Source organism: Pyrgilauda ruficollis, unplaced genomic scaffold (genome assembly GCF_017590135.1).
Source record: "Pyrgilauda ruficollis isolate IOZ18807 unplaced genomic scaffold, ASM1759013v1 scaffold48, whole genome shotgun sequence".
In the NCBI taxonomy this organism is placed as follows: Eukaryota; Metazoa; Chordata; class Aves; order Passeriformes; family Passeridae; genus Pyrgilauda; species Pyrgilauda ruficollis.
Genome location: NW_024526377.1, coordinates 75,728 through 102,121, shown reverse-complemented (window position 1 = coordinate 102,121; position 26,394 = coordinate 75,728). Strand labels below are relative to the sequence as shown.

The following is a 26,394-nucleotide window of genomic DNA, read 5'->3' as shown; positions in this document are numbered from 1 at the left end:
TTTTTCAGTGACAAACCACCTCTAAGAAAGCAGCTCTTGGTAAACTGGACTGTTGGCAATCAAGAAAATATCCAAGTGTCTCTCTGTTCACTGAAGTAATCCATTCAGCTGGCCTCTTGAGCAGAACATTACCCCACTGGCCCCCAAAATGGGTACTGCTCCATCAAATCCAGAGAATTTCAGGGATTTGTTACATTTTCTCTGCCCAGATAATCTTAGATCAGCCTTACAGACTTAATATACCCTGCAGTGTGCAAAACCCACAGGTATTCCATCCTGGAAGAGGTGTGGATGTCATCTTATCTCCCGTCCCTTCCCCATTCCTTAGGACTGACTGGGTTTTTTAAATATAAGGGTTAAATCCTTAGAAAATTCCCTTGAGATCATCTATCCAGTAATTGTAACTGTGATGGTCTCATTCACAGAAGTAGTCAGTTTGGGAATTTATTCTGGTTTATTCTGTGTAGTCAGTTCCAGTGTTATATCATAAATGTGAAAATTCCCTGAGTCCATGGGAGATTTGCAGATGGCACTGGAATTACTGCAAGCCAGATCCTTGTGCTCCGTTCTACCTCTCCCACCCATTCAAATTCCCTGCTTCCCAATGCCACTGAATCTCATCCCAATCCCAGAGGAGCAATCTTTCCTCCCTCAAAGACACGATCCAGTTTCCACATGTATTACCCAGCACATGGACACCATATTCAGGGGGCCTGCTATGGTAAAAAAAACTACCAAAAAAACCCATGTGAAGCCTCCTGTCTAATAAGGGAAAACCTGGAAAAACTTGCTTGAAATGTGTTTTGCTGGAAGTTCAGCACCTCCTCATCCTTTTTACAGCAGTCAGAGAACAGATTCAGCCTCTTACCTTTCACCACTGGAAGACTGTCCTTAGCAAATCCTACCCTTTAGCTTTGGTTTCTGGATTAAATAAATCTGGTTCCTCCAGCTTTCTCCATAGCACCAGAGTTTTAGACCTCTGGTTGTTCTTTTGCGTCTCCTTTGTTCTCCAGTGTGTCTTTCTCTCCCTCAGTGCACCAAAGATTCCCAGAGTGGCACAATTAATCACCCTGTGCCTCACATGACTTTCCTGCTAATATATGCTAGAATAAAACGTTTTTCTTGTTTTTTTGTTGTTGTTGTTTTTTTGTTTGTTTGGTTGGTTGTTTTTTTTTTTTTTTACAAAGCACCAACTCTTAAATTGTGGTCCCCTAAAAACTCCACATCAATCTCTGCTGTGTCACCACTGAGCAAATTCCCATTCCTACAAATCCACTCTGGTTTTCCTTGCTTGTCCAGGAGAACCTGATCTATCTGTTCCACACTTACAGGAAGAAATGAACCAAAAATATATATTAATCCAACTGCACAAGCCTCTGAAGAGACAAAAGAGATGAGGGATAGGTCTCTGAGGAGCTTTCTTGGTGCATCTCCAGCCCCATTTGGGCAAGGATGATTTGTAACTTCTCCAGAAATGCAGCCACGAGTCACTCAGTTGTAATTTTTCTCATCAGTAATCATTTGTGGGGGTGTGCAAGACCTTTCCAGGCATCTCCACTTGATGTTGTGTTTCCAGCTCAGTTTTAAGGCTGCAGGTAGAGCCAAATGTCACGTAACTGGGACCAGACCACCACATGCTTCTGCTCTGCCACCCCATACTCAGCTTTGCCATGGCCTCATGACACGGGTGCCACACTCTACACAAGTCCAGATTTTAACTTACAGAGTGCAAAATACAGTCAGTGAAAAAAACCCTGAACACTCCACACACTGCTTGGAGCTTGGTCAAACTGGAATGCACAGAAAGTGCTTTTAATTGCATTTTTCAGAAGGGATTAAGAGAAAAGAGGCCTGATTTAGCTCCTTAACTTCAGGCATCTTTTTGATGTGCTTCAATCAGATGCCTAAAGTGAAGAGCAGCCCTTCTCCACACATCCTGCACTGCTACACACTTACAGGCACAGACACATGCACACAGGTGCCTACCTGAGTGTAAAGGGTGCAGCAGCCCCTTGGGCCAGCTCCTGCAGTGAAAACTGATTACCTGGTACTGCCATCTTCCAGCCATGCTGTTTTCAGCACGGATGCCCTGATGAATCCACTGTCTCAGCCTCCAGCTGTCCCTCTTTCTCTGCCAGCCTTGCACTGTGCCCTTTCCTGTGCTGGCTCCATTCAAACGAGGCCCTTGCATAACTTTCTGTGTTTCCTGTTGCCTTAGAATCAATTTGAACAGGCTGGGGATTGTTTTCAGCAACATCAGAACTGCTGTACTGGGCCATTAGCTGAACACTTTGGGATGTTCACTGGTGGGATGAAAAAGCTCTTTTATGTGCTTTATCTTAAAACATCATTATCACAAGATCCCACAGCTGACTGTGTAGGACTACTACAAACATTCCGACAGATATCCCAAGAACTACTCACAATCAAATATCCAGACCCAGGATTAAATCTGTTCCATGGGATCCTTATGGAGGATGTAAACAAAAAAGCCCTGCCAGGTAGTAACTTATTCCTGTGAACACCCAGAATGCTCTTATTTGACCAACTGACCTTTCCATAAATTCTTTGAGGGTGAATTCCCTGTGTTACCAATGAAGAAAACACAAAACAGCCCTCTTTTTGACTCTCTTCCAGGTGAATTATATCCACAATCTGAGATGGCCCTTGCTGAATCCTGGTGAGACACAGCAATCTATGATTTGATCCGTGTGGAGGATAGATGTGGTCTCCAAAGAATTCCCTCTGAGGAGTGAGTAAGGACATCCCTCAGTGAAGATATGAAGAGGATAAAATCTACAGAGGAATGGGGATTGACTGATGATGTGGGAATAGGAATGCAAAACCAGCAAGGGGAGCACATGTGCTCCCAGACAGCAAACGACAGCGCTGGGAATAAATTCCTCTGGCCCCACTTACTCTTGGATGTGCTCAGCTGTTCCCTACACTGAACTCCTTGTGTTGTTGCTCACAGACATCCCACTCAGAAGCCACTGAAGATGGAAATATATTCCTTTAAAGCAAAAAGAATGGACTGTCCTTTTCCTTCAATCTTGACTTGTCGGGGGACCTCACAAAACCCACAGATAAATATGAGAACAGGACTTCACATAAATGACTGCACTTTTCCTTAAATAGAATGCAAGACAGGACATAAAGTCCCTCCCAATGCACCTTGATTATATACAAGAGACTGGGTCTGGACAAGAAAGCTAGGAGGCACAAACACACCAATGAGCTTTTACTACAACATCTTTCAAAAATAATACCGGCAGCTAGAAATCAACCAGAAATTATTTTTACTTGTTGTGTGATCATGACAGGAACTGTGAATCATCAATAAATAAATAAACAAATGAGATGTCAAGTCTACAATAATTTGTAATTCTACATTGAAAAAGACCCCAGATCTCTACATCACTAAGCGGCATTATCTTCATCACGAAAAATTGATTTGATCAAATTTTAAGACATACCATGTCATGCAATAGTGGAAAACAGATTTCATGGCATATTTTCTTCTGGATTACTTCAATTACTTTCAGAATCTCAGAAGCTATTCCAAACTCAAAGTTTTGCTTTATGTTTTGTTTTACCTTATTCTATTTATGATTTCAATTATCCCTGGCCAAATCAATCCCTGATCTCAGTTCACTGCATACAGTTGCCTAAGAAAAAGGACTGACTTACACCTGCAAGACCAACAAAGGGAAGGTTCTAACACAGTAACATCCAATACTGAGGGCACATAACCCACTGAAGTCAGTTTCAAGTTCAAGTGAAAACCAGCAAATTCAAATTAAAATCTCCCAGGCAAGATTCTAAAAATCAAAACCATTAATTTTAAAAGTCGAAAGCAGTCAGGGCCTCCTCCCAGGAGGTACTGAGTGACCCTTAATGCCAATCAAAGTTACCAAGAGTTGAAAGAGCTATGAAGCCTCCAGGATTGAGGCCTCCAACAGGCTACAGCTCCCAGAGACCAGGTAAAAGTGGGCTAAGGGATTACCCCTCCAGTGGATTCCAGTAAACACTAGCTGGAATTTACTCAGCAGTTTTCAGGACCAAGTTCCTAGATCCAGAAATACCTGCTGTCCCAGCAAAGGGAACAAGGGACACATATATTTTGGCTGCTAACTGCTGACAGTCACCCTCAGGACAGAGGAATACCTACATCTTCCTTTCATGGCCTCTTTGCCAGTTCATAAATTTTTTAAAGGGAAATAAACACTTTTTCACGCAATAACATGCTCCTGGCACTCTTTTTACTCTGTCACAAGGTTAAGTGCATAAACAGCAGTCACTTCAGATATAACACTGAATTTAAACTTGTCTTCTCCTGGTCCAACACAATCACATCCTTCTGCATTTTCTTTGCCCAACATCCATGCCTAAGGATTATCCTAGGAAAAGCAAGTTTTGTGTTACTCAGTTGGAAGGAAAAAGCCAGAAAGGGATTATTAAAGACAGTGCACTCACTTCATCAAATGACAGAGAACTACTGGCTTTTGTAAGTAATAAAAGAGAATGAGAGACAGCTTTGTGGGCTCTGCAGAGCAGAGCTCCAAGTTAACCAGTGGATAAATTGCCATGTTGGGAACATAAAACCATTCTGGAAGCTGACATCTGAAAGGCAGACACAGCAGGGGTTTCAAAGGGGGTGAATTTGCAAGAGACCAGGTTGCCATTGACACCAAGGCACAAAAAGTGCAACTTGACAACCCAAGGTCTTCATTCAGCTGAGTTATCAGCTGTGGTCTTACTGCCTTTCTGATTTCATGCTAGATTTTAGATTTTAGGGAGGAGCTTGGAGAAAAATTATCTGAGGGTGCTCTAAGGACTCAGAAGTCAGAAAACACAAAAACTGTTAATCTCATGTCTTGCACCCCCGAAGACTTGATATTCTAGAGCAGCCAAAGTTACTGGCCGTGCTTCAGCATGATGAGAGATGCTGTTCAGAATGAGGATGAAGGATTCTCACTGTCTCCTGCAGGAATGTAGGAAGGATCAAACGGGCCCTGCTCTGCCCGCAGGGAAAAGCAGAGCAAAGAATTCTCCGCTCCCCTCCCGGTGGGTTTCCGCTTTTAGTCATGGAAGAAGGATGTTGTTGGGGAAGATTTGAGCGAGCGCTAACACATCACTTCGGAAGGAGTTCCAGAACTGGCTCCATCACACGAAGCTGCCCAATGCCAGCACCGGAAAACCTCCAGCCGACACCGGCGGGCTCTTGCTGCCCTCTCCCGGGATACGACAGGCGGAGGCACCGCCCGGCTCGCCCGGAGCCCGAGCCACCGCGGCCAAAATAGCGCGGAGGCTTTGAAGTGTCCCTGTCGCCAGGAGCTGGATTTGGCGTGCGGCAGCGCTGCACAGCCACAGCCAGGGATCCAGCCCGTGCGGCGTTCCGTAACACAGCGCAGGGCTCACCCGCGGCGGGAGATGCCGAAATTCCAACGGCTCTCGGGATGACGAAAATACCAACCAGCTCTCAGGCTCACTCGTCTCTGCTCCGTCGCTACGAGGAGGTTCATCTTCTTCAGGAATTGCCACCCTCGCTGTCGAAGGCCTCTGTAAACAAGAGAAGAGGATCACACTTACCCAATCCAACCCCGGGTCTCGGGCTGACGATCCCGAGGATGGATCTCCTATCTGTATGAAGAGGCAGTTTGGCTGGGATTCGGAGCTTTGATGCAGCTGCTGCCCCGTGGGGGTGGAGGGGAGCCGGGATCACGGCCTCTCACGAACCTCTCTACCGCAAAAACCCACAAGTCTGTGCCCTTTCAACACTGTCAAAAACTGTCCGATTTTGTAAAGCCTGTGCCAGCTCTGACAGCAGTGGTGCCTTGAAGAGATGATCAAAGTGCTTCTCACAGCATGGAGCTGTGTCAGGGGAGGGTTAGGTTGGATATCAGAAAAAGGTTCTTCCCTCAGAGGGTGCTGGGACACTGAGCAGGGTCTCCAGGTAATGGTCATAACTGCAAGCGTGTGGACAATGCTCTCAGGCACAGGGGTGGGATTGTTCGAATGTCCTGTGCAGGGCTAAGTGTTGGCCTCGATGATCCCGGTGTATCCCTCCCAACTCACCATATGCTGTGATTTTTTTTCCTGATATCTGAATCTCCTGTCTCAGCTTAAGGCCATTTCCTCTTGCCCTCTCACTGCAGACCCTGTAGAAGAGACCGGTCCCCACCTCACTCCAGCCTCCTCTCAGGCAGCCGCAGTTGCCCCCAGCCTCCCTAAATTGCCCCAGACCCCGGCCCTCCGGCCCCGGCTCCCTCCCGCGGCTGTCGCTCCTCCTGCCGCCAGGGGCCGCTGCGGCGGCAGGGGCGCCGCTCTCTCCGCCCGCCGGGGCCGCGGAGGAGGCGGCGGGGCCGGCCCGGGCGGCGGCGGGAGGGACCGGGGGAGGGACCGAGGGACCGGGGCACCGGGGGTGGAACGGAAAGAGGGGCGGCGGCGGCGGGGCCGGGCCTGGCCGGGCCGGGCCGGGCCGGGAGGTGGAACGCGCGGCCCCGCTGAACCCGCCGCGGGGCCTGCGGGAGCAGCATGGCCGCCAGCCTGTGGATGGGGGACGTGAGTGTCCGGCTGGGACCGCGGCTTTGTGCGGGGGGCGGCGGGGCTACGGGGTACGCGGCCGGGCCGGGGGTGGCGCGGGAGGCACTGACCGGCTGATACCGGCACCCGCACAATGCCTGACTGACTGACACTCTCCCACCGACCGACTGACGCCCTCTCATTGACGGACACTCTTCGCACTGAGTGACACTCTCACACCAATTGATGCCCTCACTCTGGCACCATCACACTGACTGTCTGACACCATTGCAGCAACTGGCAGCCTTACTCTGACTGCCTGACACTCTAACACCCACACAACAACCGACAGACTGATATCCTCACAGTTCTGACACCCTCACTCTGACTGACACCTGACACCAGCTGACCCTCTCCCTGACTGACTGACCCCCCACACTCACTGGCACAGCCTCACAGCCCCTCAAACATTCACACTTAAACTCCCCAAGTGAGACGTCATACACTCCTGTACATGCTGACACAGCCTGACACACACACTCAGGCATAAACCCCAGGCTGACAGGCACATTTGTGAGCAGTTACACTCACACACCCCGCCAGAGTGACCCTGCAGCCAGGTCACAGCCAGACTTACACCAGTGTCCCTGGCGGTCAGACACATGCATGGGCACCAAGAAGTCTCACACTTCCATACTCTTAAGAGGCAATTACTCCCATACTCACAGCGTGTACACTTGCATGCATCCTCCCCTTCGAGGATTTATTTGCTGTTTTACCTGCTCAGCTGCTATAGGCATTTACATGCTTACATTGTGCCAGGCATTTACACACACTCATGGTTGTGCTGCTAATTGTGCTCACACTTGTAGGCACATTTGTATGCACCTTTCCAAGATTATCCCTCACAACCTGCCCTCATACGCTTACACCCGCATAGGGATTTTGACTCTTCTACATGCACACACATTCAAAGCACTTACACTTCTTGCTAGGTCCCTCATTCCTGCCTGTACCTGGCAGGAAGAGCAGCCATAAGAAGCATACTCACAGGGGCTTCTTCACCCAAGGGTGTCTTGCTGCCCGCTTACGTGCCCACTGTAGGCACACTCACAGTGATGCACAGCCCACAGTGTTCCTTGTGTGCCCTTAGCACACCCTCACTCTTGTGCCCCTGTGTCCTTCACACTCACTGCTGAACACACGCTTTCACACACGTGTCTACTCACCCCAGCATGTTGTAGTGCTCTGCCACCCAGCCACGCTGCACGTGTGTGCGTGTGCTCAGCATGTTGTGGTGCCTGCATTGCTGCCACTGTGGTACAGTGTGACACGCACATGCGGTACCACTGCGTGTAGTGTCTTTGCTGTCTGCCACACATTTGTACACACCTGTGTGCACTCCACTATGTGTGTACGTGTCACAAATTCCCTGCCACCTATTTCTTGGACACACATCTTCCTTCAGCCCCTTTCTTGCAGCTCACACCAGCACAGTCCTGCTTGCACGTAGTGTTCCTCATCGCTCACGTGTGTGTGTACACACAGCTCAACACATCCTTGAGAATCCCACTGGGTACTTCTCTCTCCCACACACACACTCAGCACATCCAGTTTGCCACGGTATCAGGGTGTCCTCTACTACCTCTGCTCGTGCATGGAGACTTCATGGAGTCTTTTCTCCCTTTTCCCCACACAGAGGGTTTTCTGCCACCTCTCTGTGATAAAGCCCATCTTCTTTTTCATCACTGCTCACAGGCAGGCCATGGCTCTTTGAGCCATATGGACATATCTAAGCAACTGGTTGTCTTTACAAATACAGCTTTCCTGTACACACACACAGCCAGGAGGATCACCCTGCATGGCACGTCTGTGCAGAGTGGTGCTGCCTCTGCTCCTGGGACAAGTCAGTTCTGCTTCACACTCACTTCCACAGGGCATCTGCTGCCTTTTACAGGTGCAAGTGCAGTATGGTCGCCTTCTTTCACATACTGCACAATCTGTCACACACACAAGTGGTGGAGCCACATAGTACCTGACAGACACACAAATACTTGAGGGCTGTAGGTTACCGTGAGCCACCTGTCTTACACATGTAAATACGTGGAGCTATATATATTTTATACTACATTTTTCAGCTCCATGTTACCTGTCACACACACTGCTCCCCATTTTCATTTTGGTTAGTTCCCTCTTCCAGTTTCTGTTATACACAGAGGTGCCCTGTTCACTCACTCATAGTATATTTGATGCAAATTCCAGCACCCTTTCCTACTTGTCAATCCATTACATCACACAGACACCTGCTTTCCAGCATGTTCACATGCACTCTTACCTGCACAGTGCAGTCCTTCCCTGTGACATGAACATGGTCAGTGCTCCCATGGGCAGGATGAAGTGTAGAGCTGCTGTGGGACACGATTCCAGGGCTTCCCTCGAGTGCTGCCCTGGTATCTCCGGGGTTGTGTGAGGCAGGCACAGCTCTGCAGACCCCTAACGCAGCTCCACGGGGCAGTGTCATCTGCCACATGCCACCCAGGGTTGTGCCACACCTGTGTATCCACAGTGCTGGCCCAGCCTTCAGTTGCACCTGGAGAAGGAGCCTGCCACCCTCTCCCCTGCTCCCTATAGCGAATGCTTAGTTTGTTGCTATATGTTTCTGAGTGGCTTTTGTCCTTCTGTGAAGCTCCCTGTTCTCTGAAATTCATGCTGTCTCTTGGGTTCCACTTTGCAGACTGTTGAGCCTGGTTCATGCATGCCTGCTGGTTTTGAGTGGCATCGACCCTCTTAAATGAGTCTTCTTTTTGAAGTGTAAGGGTAAAATCCTTCTCAATAATGTTTTAACTGCTTAGAGGGACATTGACACATATATTCTCTTTTTTGTAGATGCCCTGATCTAACTTTCTTTATTTTTTTTTTTTTGCTTTTATAGCTGGAGCCCTATATGGATGAAAACTTTGTTTCAAGAGCCTTTGCCACCATGGGAGAGCTTGTACTGAGTGTAAAAATCATTCGAAACAGGTTGACAGGGTAACTGTTTCTGTTTGTTCTCCGAGTGCATTTGGACTGAAGCCTCGCTGTGGTCCTTCCATATCAGAGTGAATTTTCCCTTTGAGTTTCTCACCATTGCTGCTACCAATATGTGAATATTGATGAGAGCAATGGAGAGGGCACTGCTGACTCTTCAGCCTTCCCTCAACAGACAAGGTTTGGCCCACATCCTGCAGTGCTCCAGCACTCAGTCAGAGCAGTGTATGTATCTCATTCCATCCCTCTGAGAATTACACCTCCCCATGCTTTGGTCACTAGTCTGTAGTGCAGCTGTGTGATGCTGACAGAGGTGGGAAGTCTGACTTGGAGCAGTAAGAAAACATTTAGAGTTCATTTGAAATAAAAGGAGTGATTTATGCAGAATAAAGTAGTTTCATTCTTATTGATTATTCTTTTAAGTGTTGTAATTTCAGTTTTTAGTAGTTTAAACTTGGGTGGGCAAATTGACAGTCAATGAAAGTAGGAAGTAAACTAAGCTAAACCATTTTCTATGTGCTTGTGTTGTCCTGACTTATGGTAAGTAGGGGCTATCCCTTGAGATCAAGCTTCTCTTTGGTAACTAATATTTATACTTTAAAAAGAAGCTCTTTTATGTGCTGCAACTATAGCAAATTTCTTACTAGTTATCTAAAATACAGTTTTCCTCATCAAATGTGTTTTAAGTTTATAACTTTTGTCTCTTCTCTTCTGTGTTGTGTGTTCAGAATTCCAGCAGGCTATTGCTTTGTAGAATTTGCAGATCTAGCTACTGCAGAGAAATGTTTACACAAAATTAATGGAAAACCACTTCCTGGTGCTACACCGGTAAGTAAATGGGATCAGACAGTTGAGAACCAAAATTTGGAAGGGGCAGATAGTGTAGAATGTGTATTTTTAATGATTACAGATAAATTCAATAATTAGCAAACTGGGATTCTTCTTTGCTTTAGAATAGAAGTTATGACTATAAAACTGATAATGTTCTTGCTTAGAAAATTGTTGAGAAAAAGCACTGATTTCTTTGTGACTGTCTAGATAAAATTCAGGTGTAGAAGTGTTGTGGGGTGTGATGGTTTTTATGTCTAACCATTGCTTCTGTTACCAAAGCTGGACTAGTCAGAAGCCTGAGAAGAACAAGGAAGAAATTAGTTTGAGTATAGTGTATGTCTGCCACAATTTTTCCATCTCTCTCCTTTTGTATAATCATGGAGTCACAGAGTGGTTTGGGTTGGAAGGTACCTTAAAGCTTATCATATTTCATCCCCTACCATGGGTAGGGACACCTTCCAGTAGACTAAGTTGCTCTAAGCCCCATCCAGTCAGGCTTTGAACACTTTCAGGGATGAGGCAACCTGAGAATTTAGCTGTGTGTGTTGTTACATGCGTACAGGGTGAGCTTGCAAATTCACACTGTCTTTTGAGTAACATTGATTGGCAAGAGAAACATGACTTTTAATCTTGCATTGTTCTTGGCCCTTAGCAAACAGAAGCTACTCAAACCTCTTTACAGTGGAGAATGAGACAGAGTATTGAATAATTGCAGTGCATAACTAACATCTCTTCTACATAAAAGCTGGGTAGTTAGGGAGGAGGAATAGGCAGAGAGGCTAATTTTAGGATGTTGACTCAAATATGTGGTAGATTAAAATGGGACGGCTGACACAGCTGTCTGTTGTACCCACAGGAGTTGGCTGCAGTAGCTGGGGTGACTGATTCATAAAGCAGCTCTAGAATCACCTCAGTTATGGTGTGATATACAAGGTAAATGGATTCCTATTTCAGAGTAGTTAATACCTGGAGTAGGAGACTGGGAAGTTCAGATTGAGCTATTTAGTCAACGTTCCTGAGAGGGTGACGTGCCCCGTTAAAAGGAGTCGATGAGAGGCTTGGAGAGATCTGTTTCACGTGTTTGCTCATGATTAAGGCAAGCTGCTCATACTGGATGCCTTCTGTAGTCACTGGAAAGACAAAGAGAGCAAGGAGTAAGATAATAATGGAAGTTTGGTTTTGGGAATACCCATCTTCACAGTTTTGTCCAAAACACAGTGCTGTGTGGAAGGATGATTTGCATAATGCACAGAGAGAATTACAGATGTCAGGCAGAGATCCAAAGCAGCTCAAATCAGTGCACTCAGGGGGCAACTGCACAGCTCATCCTTTGCATTTAGAGAATTTTGTTTACAGAAAACTTGAGTGTGGCTTGTGCTTTTATTTATTTTTAAATACTGAATCAGTTAAAGGAAAAACAGAGAGACATGGTGCTGGTGCTGTCTCTCTTTTCCAAGCTTTGGTGTTCCCAGTTCCCATCTAACTAGAAATACTCTCAGGTGTCTTAATGATTTTAAACCCAGAATATTGCAGTGAAGAGTAAAAAAAAAAAAAAAAAAAAAAAATCTAAATGCTTCAGAGTGGAACCTAAATTTTGTGTTAGCTTGTAAATGATCCACAGAAAGTTGTGTAGTACTGTGCTCCAGAGAATGCAAGTGTGCAACTAACAGGATTATAGCCTAGAGTTAAGTCTGTGCTCTATTTCCCAAGAATTATTTGCCTGTTTTTGAGGGAATGAAATCCATCATACAAGGGCTCTTCACTGTACTGAACAAGTACACTGATCTCTAAGGCATTTCTGATTGTGATCTGAAATCCTGATTTTAGGATCCGAAATCCTGAGATTAGCCCCTGATCTCTAAGAGCTGATTCAAAGATCTTGGTCTCCTTAGATCTTGGTCTAAACGTAGATGTAAGTTGGGTAAAAGTTGCTAAAAGTCTGGTAGGTTGGGGACAGAGAGTTCCAGATGTGCCAGAGGGCACAAATCTGGGCTGCTGGGAAACTTGTTTCAAAAATAAATTCAGATGCAAAATTTAAAGAGGGCTCCAGTGTCCAGTGTAGTTCTTTCAGAACCCTTTAATTTTGGATCTTACTAAATGTCCAGAGCCATGTATTTAGCCACACTTCTAGACTCAGGTTGATTCCATTTTCCAGTGTGTTGGATTCTGGTCTGTGAGTGTTTGTGTTAAATCACAAAAGTCCAGGAGTGGTACTGTCATTTCATTTTGAGACCTTAAAATTGGAAGAAATTTAACATTTGTTATTACTACCTCTGTTCACATTTTGATTTTTGTTATTATATCTGTACTGATGCTAAATAAAAATGTGCTTGTTACCTTAACTGGCTGGCCTGAAGGCATTGAACATGTGTCAGCATTAAGCTGTATTCAGCTTATTGTATTTTTCCCTAATTGCTTGATTTCACATGACAACATTTGAATGTATGGATTCATTTTTGCCTTGTTTCAGGCGAAACGATTTAAATTGAATTATGCAACATATGGAAAACAGCCTGATAACAGGTAAGTGCTCAATACTTAAATATTAATTTTGCCTGCTTAATGTCTCTCTATCAATTGCCTTGCAAAAAGTATTCAAAATATGTAAACCCAAAGTTCATCACTGCCAGTCTTTAGTAGAGGGAAGAGAGCTTAGACTGCCAGTTTTGTGTTTTGCCGTGTGTGTGGCACAGCAGATTGATCCAGTGTCCTTTAAGGTATTTAAACTTTGTAGCATCAAAGTATCTAATTCATATATTATAATTTAAGATCTATGTATTATAATTTAAGATCTATGTATTGGAAATAGCATATCTGTAAATGAGATCTTTTTTCTTGCCATTTTAGAAATCAGAGGTATCCTTTGAGTAATAAGCATTGAAATAATCTTTAAATAAAAAGCAGTATTGAGTTGCTTGGTTGTGCTGCTTCAATTAACTTGAAAAAGCAGTGTCAAACAAAATTTTAGTTAAGCAGCTTAACTGGTGGCACTTTAAAGTCTCCATTAAATGGTCTTTCAATATCGCTTTTCTTTGAGTTCAAATATTTAGGCTAAATGGTAACTGTCACTACTGTCACTCAGCATGTCCCTTTTTTTTTTTTTTTTTTTTTTGTATGATTGTATTTAAGAGGTTTTCTTTTGATGTCTTTAGTCCAGAATATTCCCTTTTTGTGGGAGACCTGACTCCTGATGTGGATGATGGGATGTTATATGAATTTTTTGTTAAAGTTTATCCATCGTGTAGAGGTGGAAAAGTTGTTTTGGACCAGGCAGGAGTATCCAAGTAAGTTGTCTTTTATTCACTTTTTTTTTTTTTTTTTTTTTTTTTTTAAACTTCACATGTAGCAACAGGAAAGACAGAATGCAGCAAGGGGAAGAATTTCTTTTGGCTTAGAGTTTAGTAATCCTAAAATATTGTGGTTTTGGCCATTCAGTCTGAAGTTCGCTTGAGTTTTGGTAGTCACCATGGGTGTTGTCACTTCTCTGTCAGTGTGAGGCCCTTTGTGTGTTATTGCACTTTGTAAAATGCTGAAAAATTTCTTAAGTAATCTTGAAACACTCTCTTCCTGGACTCTTGGGTGGAATTGTGCTTTACAAACTTTAGGCTATTGAGTGTATATTCCTGTGAGAGCTGTACGAGTTTTCTCTCAAAGAGGGTAGGGCACACAAAGCTATGATTCACTGTCAGGTTCTCAGTAGCTGCCTTGTTTGTCTTTCCTGAAAATGTCTTGCTAAAAAAGGTATCAAAAAGTTGGATTTCTTAATGTAATTAAAATGTTTGCTAAATAGCGTGAAATTAAGCTGTATTTTCCAGAGGAAGGAGCAGTTGGTGAGCATCCTTGTTTTCAAAGCAGAGCGTGGCTTCAGTGAAGTACAATTTTGTGATATAACACCTGTGAGAATGTTGGGATAAGATATAGGCTGTGGTTGTAGGTCCCTCCACCTTCTCATATGGGGTTTCTCAGTCTTAGACAGGTTGGTTTGAAGGAATCTCTGGAGGTCTCTGGTCCAGCTCCTAACAGGACTGCAGCCAGCGCTAGATCATATCATCCATGGATTGTGTAGCCTGGAAAACCTCCCAGGATGGAGTTAATTCAGTCTGTCTGGGCAGCCTGTTCCAGAGCTGCGCTCCTCCCCAGTCATGAAGTTTCTCTTAATGTGCATCTTGAACCTCTTGCAGAGCTACTCAGTCTGTGTGGCTGTGGGGTCCTCATGCTGTCATTGCCACCTCCCCTGGGACGGACACTGCTGGGTTGGGCTCTGTGTGACTTCTGCTCCTCCTCAATGTAAACCCCACAGTTCCTGTTGTGCTGCACCTGCTTCAGTCTCTCTCTATAGAACAGGTGTTGGTGCAGCAGGTTGGACTATTCGTTGGGTTTTGGGAGCTGTGCATAGCTGCAGACCTCAAGGAAGAGGAATCTGTGGCAGCTTGGGAAGTGGGGGAAGAGCAGGCACTTAGAGTCCTGTTTCTGGGAAGAGCAAAGCTGTCTCCCCTGGCAGCGCCAGAGTGTTGGTGCCAGGGGCTTTGTTGGGACTTGTGCAGTTGCTCAAAGCTGAGGCATCTGCAGATGTCAGTGTTATGTGAGAGAGGAGCTTAGGGCTTGTGGACATGCCCAGTGAAGCCCTGGCCCTTCCAGCCAGGGCTGGTGGATCAGGAAGGCCTCCTCCCAGCACTCTTGTTCAGACAGGAGAGGAGCTTGGAGTGTGGTGCTGTGCCTACTTCTCTGCTTTGTGCTGAGGGTGCAGGTGCTGGGGCTTTTCCAAACTTCAGGGGCAGGACAGAAGGTCTGCAGGGAGGTCCTGGCCAGGAAGAAATTATTTCTTTCCTCACCAATGGTTTAGCCGTTGTTGTGGAAAAGCTAAATGTCTGGAAGAGTTGGAAGAATCAGTGTCTGGAAGACTTGGAAGAATCACTGCCTCCCTTGCAGCACGCAGCATCTATTGCTGTACACCACTTCCATCTCTATCTGTCTCTATTTTGGAACTGCCAGTCTTCTCAGTTTCTCTTACACACTCCTGGTGCCATCTGAAAATCTGGAGGAGTCTTTCGGTAGCTTAGAAACTTAGTTGGGTTTGTGTGTGAACACCTTAAACTGACTTAGAAGTTGACTTGCACTGGATTAATTTGCCATAGTCCTTTGGCAGAGGGCAAGTTAAATGAACGTGGGTCTGTGTAGAGTTTTGCTTGTATTTAATAATCTAGTTTCTATGTAGATAAGTCTAAGCTTTGATCTGGTCTTTTTGTGAGGAGGATACATCCATACCTGTATGTATATGTGTGTATATATATAAGTAAGATATTTATATATCTTGCATGTGGAGCTTGCTGTGCAAGGTACTGCATTTTCTGGGGCATGAACTGCTCTGAAATAGCTGCCAGTGGGGACCTCCCATGAGTAGTAGGTGATGCTGCTTTCAAAATAGCACATTACTTGGTGTGTAGCAGTTCCCACAGAATAGATAATGCACTGAAAATTTACACCCTTGCTTACGGCTCGTTCTTTTCCCCAGGTAGACAAGCCCTTCCCTCCCAAACTTCTTCCTTTGCTTAGATGGATTCCTCTTACCCTCCCACACCTAAGTCTTTGATCTTTCTGCTGCGTTAGGCAGCCCATCCCATGATGGGATCCTGGCACTGCCCTCTTGGATGCTGTTGCATTGCTTCTGACTCACTACAGCATCAAAATCCCACGCAAAGGACTGTTGGGGTTGGAGGGAGTTGGAGTTTTCTGTCTGGCTGACAGAAAACCTGTTGCAGAGTCCAGGGTTTCTGGATATGCTGTCCCTGTTCCAGCTGTGCTCTTGAGCTTATCAGTATCCTCCCAGCAGAGATTTGGGGCTTTGTCATGTGTCAGTTCACGCATTTCAACATGGCTTGTGTCAGTTCACTTCCAGTTCCCCAGAATCCACTGGCACAAGAACTACTTTACATTGACAAACCTTTGAAAGTACTGCCAGAGCTTGGACGTGTGGCTTCAGGCATTCTGGAAAAGCAACTGGAAGGCAGAATAATTTCATCTCTCCCAAGAGCAGGGACAACAGCCCTAATGAACATTTTTATTCACTGTGTTTCTCAAACCAAATCAAACTTCACTGTAACTAATTTTTATAACGTGGCCTTACTCTTTGGGGTTGGTTTTGTGTGAGTTTTTCTGTGTCTCTGCAGAGGTTACGGGTTCGTGAAATTCACAGATGAACTGGAACAGAAGAGAGCACTGACAGAGTGTCAGGGAGCTGTGGGGTTGGGCTCTAAACCTGTACGCTTGAGTGTGGCTATACCAAAAGTGTGAGTAGAAGAACAGCTGGACATTTATATGAAAAATCACATCTGGTTTTAAATCCCTTTTAGTGCTTTGAATACATGTCCTGGATGTCTCCATCACAAAATGAAAGAATAACTATGAATATGGGGAGTATCAGAATGCCCAGGAGTTCAAAGAAATTATAACATTAGTTCAAGACTAAGCATTTTACACTGTTTTGAATTGTATATATTATTAAATCTGTATACATGCACACACTGTAGTTAAATGTGATTGTTTTTAAAATGTATGTTCCTTTGCATTAAATTGAAATAGTTTAAATCTTCTTGATGATGTCTGGATAGCAAAGCTCAACTATCTTGCTAATTCTATTATGATGTCTACTACATATAAGACTTTTGGGGCAGGTATTAACTTTTTTTTCTGTGTTTGTTCAGAACCTGATACAATGAGATCCTGGTCTGACTTGGGGCTCGTAGCACTAGGGTAATACGAATCATAGTAATTGCTCCCTATTTGAATAATATTTAGATTTTCAGTGACCTCATAAGGCTGGGGGGGGAAAAGGAAGAGAAAAGCAGAAAAAATGGGTGCATTGTGGTGAGAAAATTAGTGTTTCCTTCTTCCTGCTTCTCACTAATTTCATCATTAGTAGAAATAGCTGTATGTGTGACATATTTTCATTTCCAAATAATATTTGTCATCTCATTATTTCAAATCTTGATAGCTAGGTGGAATGGTGTTCCTTGGGAATGTTGCCAGTTCATAAAGTGGCAAGGAATAGGAATTTTAGTCAGTTCTCAGGGTATTTAAGTTTATTTTTTGATTTCTAGTAGTTCTTATTTCATGAACTTTTTCAAGTCTGTGCATTGAAGATCATCCAGTTCAGAGAGAAAGAGGACGAGTTCTTGCTTAGGTTTCTGAATGACAGTGGCAGAAGGGAGAGTTTTTTCCATTCTTACAAAAGAAAACTTGAGGTTTTTTGCCAGCCTTTAAGTCTTTAACTTTTCGTGTAAAGCAAGACTCAGTTCTTTCTCTCAGAAAACTGCAGATCACTTAACTTCATCCTCTTTACCAGATGGAAGAAGGGACTCCAGTATCTGGATTGTGGTTCAGGATTTTTCTAAACTGAAGCTCATAGTCCTGAACTCTTCCCTTCCCAAAGCCAGGAAGTGATACCCAATTAGCTCATAATGAATGAAAGTAATGTTTATTAATGAAGAGGAATATGAATACAGGAAAAGGTATTAAATTTAAACCACTTATTTATGCAAATATATGCAAATAATAAATATTGCTGCAGTAAATAGTGAATATATTTTAAAGATTGAAATTTGCTTGTTAGACTAAGCCTTGTCTCTTTACCACATTGTATCTTAAGCTATTTCACTGCTTTTTTCATACTTGTTCTGCACTATTTTATTGCAATTTTTAAAAAATGGTTTATTGCTATTTTATTGCTATTTTTATCCTGCTTTATTTTTTGAAGTAATCGTGTGAAACCAACGGAGTACAATCAGATGTACAGCTATAACTACAACCAGTATTACCAACAGTATCACAACTACTACGCTCAGTGGGGGTATGACCAGAACACGGGCAGTTACAGCTACAGCTACCCCCAGTATGGCTACACACAGAGCACCATGCAGGTAGGGCAGCACAAAAACACCAGAGATTCCAAAGGTGGGATTCATCTTCAGCTTTGAGAATCACACAGAATGTCCTGAGCTGGAAAGGACCCACAGGAATCATTGAGTCCCACTCCTGGCCCTGCCCAGGACACCCCAACAATCCCATCCTGTGCCTGAGAGCATTGTTCAAAGGCTCCTGGAGCTGAGGCAGCCTTGGGACTGTGACCATTCCCTGGGGAGTCTGTTCAGTGCCCAAGCTGCCTCTGGGGGAAGAATCTTTTCCGGATATCCAGCCTGACCCTCTCCTGACACAGCTCCAGACATTCTCTCAGGTCCTGTCCCTGGTTATGGAGAGCAGAAATCGGAGCTGTCGCTCAGGAGGAGCTGCAGACCCTAATGAGCTCTGCCCTCAGTCTGCTCTGCTCCAAACTGAGCACACCAAGGGATCTTAGTATATACCTCTTCATGATGAAGTTTTAATATAGCTACTATTTAGTGTTTAGCCCCTGGTGTGTCCTGTTGCCTTATGGAGAGTATATTGCTGAGGTTAAAAAAAAATCTGGAGGACACAAAGGGTCTCTTAGTACAGTTGGGATGGTAGAAGAATTCTCTTGGTACAGGCAGTGCTCAGAATGCCTTTGGGATCCTTCATAAACTTTGTTATAAAGGATAGAATGCATCAGAACAGTCACCCCACTTCAACCCTGGAATTTCAAGAACTGCCTCTGATAGATGTTTAGTGTAAGATCTCACCCAAGGAGTATTAGGAGTGGAACACAGGCTTATGTGTGAAGAATTCTGTTGTAATGACTCCAGTATAAAAGTCAGTATCTGACAGTACTCTGACAGTAATAACTCCAGTATAAAAGTCAGTCTCTGACAGTACTAATCAACAAGCCATGCTTGTAAAAGAAAAGATAATTATTCACTGTCCTAAGGGGTTTGTTTTTCCTTGCAGACATATGAAGAAGTTGGTGAGGATGCATTGGAAGGTATGTTTCTCAAATTCTGTATTGAAGTTGTCTGTATGTTCTGCACTGCTTGGAGATAGACTTTCTCAAATTGGCCCTAATTTCAATTTATAATATACCTTTATCTTCGAGTAAATCTGAGAAAATTTGTGGGTTACTATCGCCTACAACAGTTGCATCCTGGTTTTACTGTTGCTGCTCTTAGTCTGAACCTGGTGAGGACTGAAACTGTTTGACTTTCCCAGCACTGAGATTTTAATCTTCTGAAGTACTGAAACGTTAATCTTTTTTTTACTAGGGTTTCTTTTTCTGCTATGCTACCAAGAAAAAAGTAGATATTCTGTTTTTCTATAAAATATTGACATTTAGAGCCCAGAATAGTTCACTGTGCTTTAAGTTTACAAGTAAAAGGGAATAATATTAGTCACCACACTGACAAAATATTTCAAGCAGTTGTTGCTTGAAATGGGTCACTAAACCAGATCAGGGATTTTAGACACCTGTACAAGTAGCTTTCATTTATTGATGCAAGAAACTATCATTTCATGCCAGCCATTCCAGATTTCTGTCTTGAGTGCAATACACACTATGCAGTGTATTTTACTCTATTCTTTAAAAAAAAAAAAAAAATTAAAATTACATAGTAACAGATCTACAGGATCCACAGGTATGAGTGCTGATGTGTGTGGAAGCTGTTAATGGCTCTTAAAAGCATTCTAGGAGAGATTTCCTTTTGCTGAAGCAAACATACCAGGACTAGAATGGGATTTCTCTGGATATTTCTTTTTCTGGTTGATTAAATGAAAGATTCCTACCTTTGTAGGAAACTGAATTAATGTATTGTCACTGTATCATTCCTTTTCCTTAAATCTCTTCTCCTGTAATGTGTTACATGATGTAGCTAAAACCAAACATAGAATCCTGGAATGGTTTGGGTGGGAAGGAACTTCCAAAGACATCTTTATCCACCTCATGCTATGGGCAGGGACACCTTCCACTTGACCAGGTCACTCCAAGCCCTGTCCAACTTGGCCTTGGACACTTAAAGAAATGGGGCAACCACAGCTTCCCTGGGCAACCTGTGCCAGGGCCTCACCTCCCTCACAGGGAAGTTACATGTTTACAAACATTTTATTCCTGATGTGTTTTAGAGTCTTTCCATTCATTCAGCTTTGTACTGAGAGTCATTCACTGACCTTTGTGATTATGCTACTCTGAGAACCTGAGCTTTGGGTTGCCAGTGTTGTCAGGTGAGCTTTACACCCTACAGGGGTTTGGGGAGTCCATCACTGTGCATTTGGAGCAGCAGGATTGGACCTGCACGCTTTTTGTCCAGCTCCAAAATGCTTTTCAAACATTTCTTCCAAATGTAAAATATGGCTATGCTCACTATGATGCTGTGGTGCCACTGACACTCCCTTCATTCCTAACTGTGACTCCAGCTTTGAACTGCTGGAGGCTTTAGCAGTGAGCTCTGGTGTCTGCTTGCAGCAGCACAGGATGCTCGCATCCATCTGTCCATCCATCATTTGTGACCTCACAGTGGAGGGAGCAGAAGGGAATGGGTGCCTCTACCTCTGCTTCTGCCCTTTCCATCCGGCCAAGCCCTTTCTGGCAGTGCAGGTGGCTGCACTGGGCTGTGAGGTGCAGGTGTGTGTTCCCTCCACTGGCTGTTCTGTGGGGCAATCACTGTTGTAAAAAGGGACATGTTTGGATGTAGTTATTCCTTATCTCGTTGCAGAGAGATTGGGTAGGACTGATCTGGTCAGGTTTATCACTGGGCAAGTGCTGGGAATGTTTGGTGACTCACAGAATCACAGAATACTTGGGGTTGGGAGGACCTCTGGAGATCATCCAGAACAATTCCCTGCTTATGCAGGTTTACCTAGAGTATGGGACACAGGAACACATCCAGGTGGGTTTGGAATGTCTCCAGAGAGGGAGACTCCACACCCTCCCTGGGAAGCTGTTCCAGTACTGTGCCACCCTCCATGAAAATAACTTCTTGTTCATGTTGAGGTGGTCGCTCCTTGTCCTGTCAGTGGGCATCACTGAACAGAGTCTGGCATTATCCTCTGACACCTGCCCTGGAGATACTGAGACTCCTCCCATGTTTGTTTTAATATACCAACTTGTTTACAGGGTGGGTTTTTTCTGAACACCTTTGATGTGTGACCTATTTGTCTGTCTTTCCTCCCATAGATCCCACACCTCAGTTAGATGTCCACGAAGCAAACAAGCAGTTTATGGAACAGAGTGAAGAGCTCTATGATGCCTTGATGGACTGTCATTGGCAGCCTTTGGACACTGTCTCATCAGAGATCCCAGCTGTGTTATAGCCTCGTTGCTGAGGCGTTGTGTCTGTGAGACATCCTCCCCATGTGCTCCAGACTGTTACTCTGCCCCCGGATCCTGCAGCTGTGAGGGGTGGCCCTTTCCCCACCCAGGTCAGGTACTCGGAGTACAGGAGGACTGTGGCCTTTCCTGTAGAGAACAAGTATTGTAGGAGCATCACAGTAACCTTTATTCATGGTGAAGATTAGAACTGCAACAGTTTTATTCCTTTTGTCTTGAAATGAACCCTTAATACTTACTGGGAATTGTAATTTATAAACTCAGCAAGATGGCACAGGAGAGAGACTCTACTCCATCGTACAATAAAAAAGTTGGTCTTTTAAGTAAAATTACCCTTTGCATTTTGGTTCCTGCCCATCTTTCTGCTTTGCTGCCCATTCAACTGTCTTAAGTCATTTGACCCAACGCTCACGAATGAGTTATTTCAAAAAAGATCATTGTTGGACACCACTAAAATGTCTCAAAATCTTTCCAGTGACTGGGTAAGGTTGCTGTAACTTGAGCATGTGATGAAAGCTTATGTTGTGGTTAACTTAAGCTGTGATCTTGAGCTTGCAAGTTTGATATTCTTAAGCAATCAACCCAAAGAGCACTTCGGAGAAAAAAGACAGAAAGGAGTGTTATAAAGCTTTTACCTGATGATACCTTGCACACCTGGCCTGCTTTTCCACCTGTGTATGAGGAAATAATTCCCCATGAACCAGCAGTTTAAAACACTTCTCTCAGCAACCATATTTAAATGTTATTTTGTGTATCATGCCTTTATTTTTTTTATTGTGGACACACCTTGATGGTCTCATTGAGAAGTTGAGATTTTGTAGTGTCTTCCACTGTCCAATCAGAAAGAAACTAAAGATCTTGCAGCAAAAACGGGTCAGAGCAATTGCGTTGATATATTGTGCAGCAAATGCTTGTTAACTTGGAAAGCAGTTTTCTACTGGATGTTGTATAAGCTGGATGGACAAGCAATATATTTAAGCTGATATGTTGCATTAGAGGTGAAAGTGAAAATAATAGCACTTATATACATGTTATAAGCCCTTTTTCAGGCTTTTGTGCCTTAAACTCTTGGAGAAGTAGGAACAGAGAAACTACCTGTAATAAATGTCTGTCCAAGGAATAGTTTGGTAACTGAAATTGCTACTGCAGAGCATTTCGTTGCCTCCCTGCCCATGTTGATGCAGAGATTTGCCACAAAATTTAAATACTTTGATAAAGCTACTTCTACTACACCTTTGTTTGTGTCCATAATTATGACCTATTTGTCAGTCTATGGTTTTTTTTATTAACTGGAAGTGGGATGTGAAGGGATTGGTGATGTGACTGGAGTTCGAGTGAGCTAGAGGACTGCTGGACTCCTGCGTTCTCATCTGCTTTGAATTTTTCTCATGCTGTGCCCCTCACTGTGCTGCTGTCTCACCTTCAGCTGCTCTGAATGTAAGGAAAGGAATGTTCCCTGTGTATGCCAGGAGTTTCAGAAGCAGCAGAGGTGGAAGAGAGCAGAGCTTTATATTCTCTAATGTGGCTGCTCAGCTCAAGACCCCCTCTTCTCAGGAAGTTCAGCAGAGTGGCATTGCAGAAATGATGTAAAGAAGGGCATTTAAAAGACTTTCTAGATCATTCTGTTACTGTGCTGCCCTGTGTGCCCGCCCTTCTCCTATTTTGGAGTTGTCTTTTCCTACCTCCATGAATTTTGGCTTTTACAGTGTAGCCATCCCAGTTTGCTCCAGGGGGTGAAGCCACATTTATTTATCAATATAAATTTATTCTGCTGTTCTCATCTGCCCAGCATTGCTGTCTGTGGAGTATTCCCTAATGCCTGGATAAACTATGTCCATGCAAGTGTCTCTAGAGGAGAGAAGAGCAGGTTATCAGGGATCAGACAGCAACCTTTGGGAAAATCCTTTTGCTCTCTGCTTTTGTTTTGTGGTGGAAAGAAAAATGGTATATATTAGTCCAACCCACCCTAACCCCTAATTCGTGGGAGAGCTGGGCATGTACAGACCCTTGTGAGGAATAATTGGGGAGTGCAGAAGCCAGTAGAGATGACCTGCTGACTCCTGTTTACTGGTGCTGCAGCGCTCAAAATAGCTCCAGCTTTTGTTTCAGGGGAGAGGTTGATGTGAAGCTCTGGGCCTCATTCCCTGGAAGGACGAGCCAGGCTTTTTGTGTTGGTTGGAAGAATCTCAGCCAAGGTTGTTTGCAGCTGTTTGTTTGGGTCTGGATTTTTGTTTTTTTTTCATATCACTTACTCTTCTTAATGTTCATTTTCAGCTCCTGGCCATTATTGCTGTGTATGAAGCACAGGAGAGGCTTTTATATGGAGCTACAAAACAGCCACATCCTGGGATTTGTAAGGTTTGCCTTTTGGAATCCCAGTCAGAGTGTGGGATTTTGTTTCTCCTGGATGGCTGCAGGAAAAGCCTAGATTAATTACCATTTATTGTCACACAGGATAAAAGACAAGGACTCCATGTAGTAAGGTAAATTCTGCTTTTATCTCTAAGTGCTGAAGACAAGAAGTCCAAGGCAGATCATATCACAGCTCCTGAAAAGTGCATCCATATTGGCAACAGAGATCAAGAAGCACTCTGCCCTTCAGCAGGCAAGGTTTATAGCAATTCCAAAAACAACTCAAATGTTCTTACTGTGTTCTTTGACGAAGATGCGATCCTCCAATTTAGATTAAATTGTGGGGACTCTATTCCCATTTGAGTTACACAGACTGGGAATGTTCAGCAGAGCTGGTGGGACACGGGTGTTTTAAGACACAGAGTGGTGATTTCCAAAGGCTGAGCTCTGAGGCTGTGGGGGGGCCTCTTGCTATTAGTCCGTGTTTAATTAAAAGCATGACCATACACATTGGGGTGGCCTGGGGACGATCCTGACCTGCTTCCAAAGGGATGAGGAGTCTGGAAGCATTTCTTTAGCAAATGATAAGAGGAGCTGACAGTGATTTTTTTTTTTTTTCCATGTGAGTCTGACTAGAGAAAATTCCTGTTACTTGGATCAGTTTCTGGAGACAGGTTCATATCCCACACACTGAGACATACACAACACCCTTAGGAATTTCTCTAAATTCCTTTTGAGCAACAGAGATAAATATTTGACTCTAATCTTTCTGTACTGGGTATCTCATTACTGGCTTGTTAACCTTCAGCTTTTGCTGAAGAAGATCTGACACAAATTTTTACTGTCCAGCCTTGCTATCTCCCAGTGATCTTGTAAAGCTTACTGAATACACCCATTTCTGGATTTAACTTGGGATTTGCTTAACCATCAAACTAATTCAGTGGCAGGATGGGGTGTGAATTTGAAATGCAGCAGCAGAAACTGATAGAGCTGCTTCAGGAAATGTCACTGACAGAGCTCACTTTCTTTTTTTTCCTGGTTAGAGTATTTTTTCAAAAATACCTCCTTTTTTTTCTTCCTTAGCAGTCATTCCAAGTCAAAATGGTTTTTCCAAGAGCAGTCAGTTTTTTAAGAAGGTGTTTGGGGTCCTGCTCAGCACACACTCATTTTTCCCAGGCATGTGGTGGGATTCTCGGGGTGTTCTGTGCAGTTCTGTTGGATTTGATGATCCATGTGGGTCCCTTCCAAATCAGGATGTTGCATGATTCTATCATTCAAAGATCATACTGATTCTGCTGTAAAATTTCCAGAGAAGAAGCAATGGTGGATAGCACAGTTGGTAGAGTTGAGAGCTGACCATGGCCAAGACTTGCTTCGGCCCCTGGATGTGTCCCAGGGAGCCATGGGCACAACAATCTACCTGGATCGTTCTTGCACGCCTGCTTTTCCTGACATCGTTTTCACATCTCTGTGCATCCTCTGCTCCCATCTGTCGGGTGCTGGAACTGCAGCCTCTTCCAGCATGTGCTCTGTGTCCTGTGCTGTGCAAGAGGCTGGTGCGAGATCCTCGGGAGGTTTCATCAGGGCTTCGCTGACCGTGGACATGCGGTGGGATTTTTCTCTGCCACTCTTGGATCTCCATCCATCTGGTTTTGGCAGGCTGAGGTCTGCTGGGCATCCAGTGCTTTTCATTGCTCCTCTTTGGGGATTCTCCCAGTTCAGCATTTGGAAGAGTTTCTTCCCAAGCAGTGTTTGCCAAGGTTTGAATTTTTGGGATTTTTTGGATGATTTTTCCTACAGTAATCTCCCAGGATTTACTCTGCCCTAGGATTTGACATGATTTTTAGGCTCACACTGTATCAGTGACTGTGCCAAGGAGACTCCAGGGATTGCCTCATGACTTGGCGGAGCAGCTGTGAGATCCATGGAGGAGGAGAATGGGAGCAGCTGCTTGTACCTTGTCCCTGACAGCTTTGGCAAGGACTGTTTTGGGGAGGGTTTGGCCACAAAAAGTTTGGGGCTCGTTCCCAGACTTGGCCTTAAGTGGGTGAGTGTTTATTTTGTTGCTGATCTGCCATGTCTGGAGGGAATTACCAACTCAAAATGTCATTGCTGAACACTGGGAATTTTTTCATCTGTTTGTTTGCTCAGAACAGATTAAAACATGACCATCCTTTTTGCCCTTTCTCCAGGACTTAGGTAGGAAGCACTCTCAGGCTTTTCCAGCTGATTTCCCACTATGGTTGTGCCTTCAGCATCAGCACCAGCAGCTGTTCCAGCACTCCCTTCCAGCCCATTGACAGGTGCTGCCATTTTAAATCCTTTCCATGAATTATGAACCATGAACCAGGAGATTTACAGAGGTATTGTGTTGGCAAACAGACTTCTGTTTCCAAGAACCTTTCCTTCTGTTCCCCGAGGGTGGTGTTCCCCCC

The 26,394-nt window shown here is 44.3% G+C and overlaps 1 protein-coding gene across 2 annotated transcripts; it reads left to right on the top strand.

Moving 5' to 3' along the window:
• The first annotated feature begins 6,389 nt into the window (after positions 1-6,389).
• On the top strand, positions 6,390-22,836 carry LOC121359993 (tRNA selenocysteine 1 associated protein 1). 2 transcript variants are annotated; one of them, XM_041479431.1, is made up of 10 exons: positions 6,408-6,564; positions 9,260-9,336; positions 9,458-9,555; positions 10,281-10,380; positions 12,854-12,906; positions 13,536-13,667; positions 16,551-16,670; positions 18,137-18,299; positions 19,240-19,273; positions 21,455-22,836. In XM_041479431.1, the coding sequence occupies exons 3-10, from the start codon at positions 9,470-9,472 to the stop codon at positions 21,589-21,591; spliced, it is 825 nt and encodes a 274-aa protein (XP_041335365.1). In that variant the 5' UTR covers positions 6,408-6,564; positions 9,260-9,336; positions 9,458-9,469; the 3' UTR covers positions 21,592-22,836. The 2 variants fall into 2 exon arrangements, with proteins under 2 accessions (XP_041335364.1, XP_041335365.1); XM_041479430.1 differs by lacking the exon at positions 9,260-9,336 and having other exon boundaries at positions 6,390-6,564.
• Positions 22,837-26,394: the final 3,558 nt, after the last annotated feature.

Bases quoted from the DNA above. Each gene is read 5' to 3' on its own strand.
- LOC121359993 (XM_041479430.1), top strand. From the start codon at position 6,538: ATGGCCGCCAGCCTGTGGATGGGGGAC. The intron at 12,907-13,535 runs GTAAGTGCTCAA...TGATGTCTTTAG, and splicing joins GGAAAACAGCCTGATAACAG to TCCAGAATATTCCCTTTTTG. The intron at 13,668-16,550 runs GTAAGTTGTCTT...GTGTCTCTGCAG, and splicing joins GACCAGGCAGGAGTATCCAA to AGGTTACGGGTTCGTGAAAT.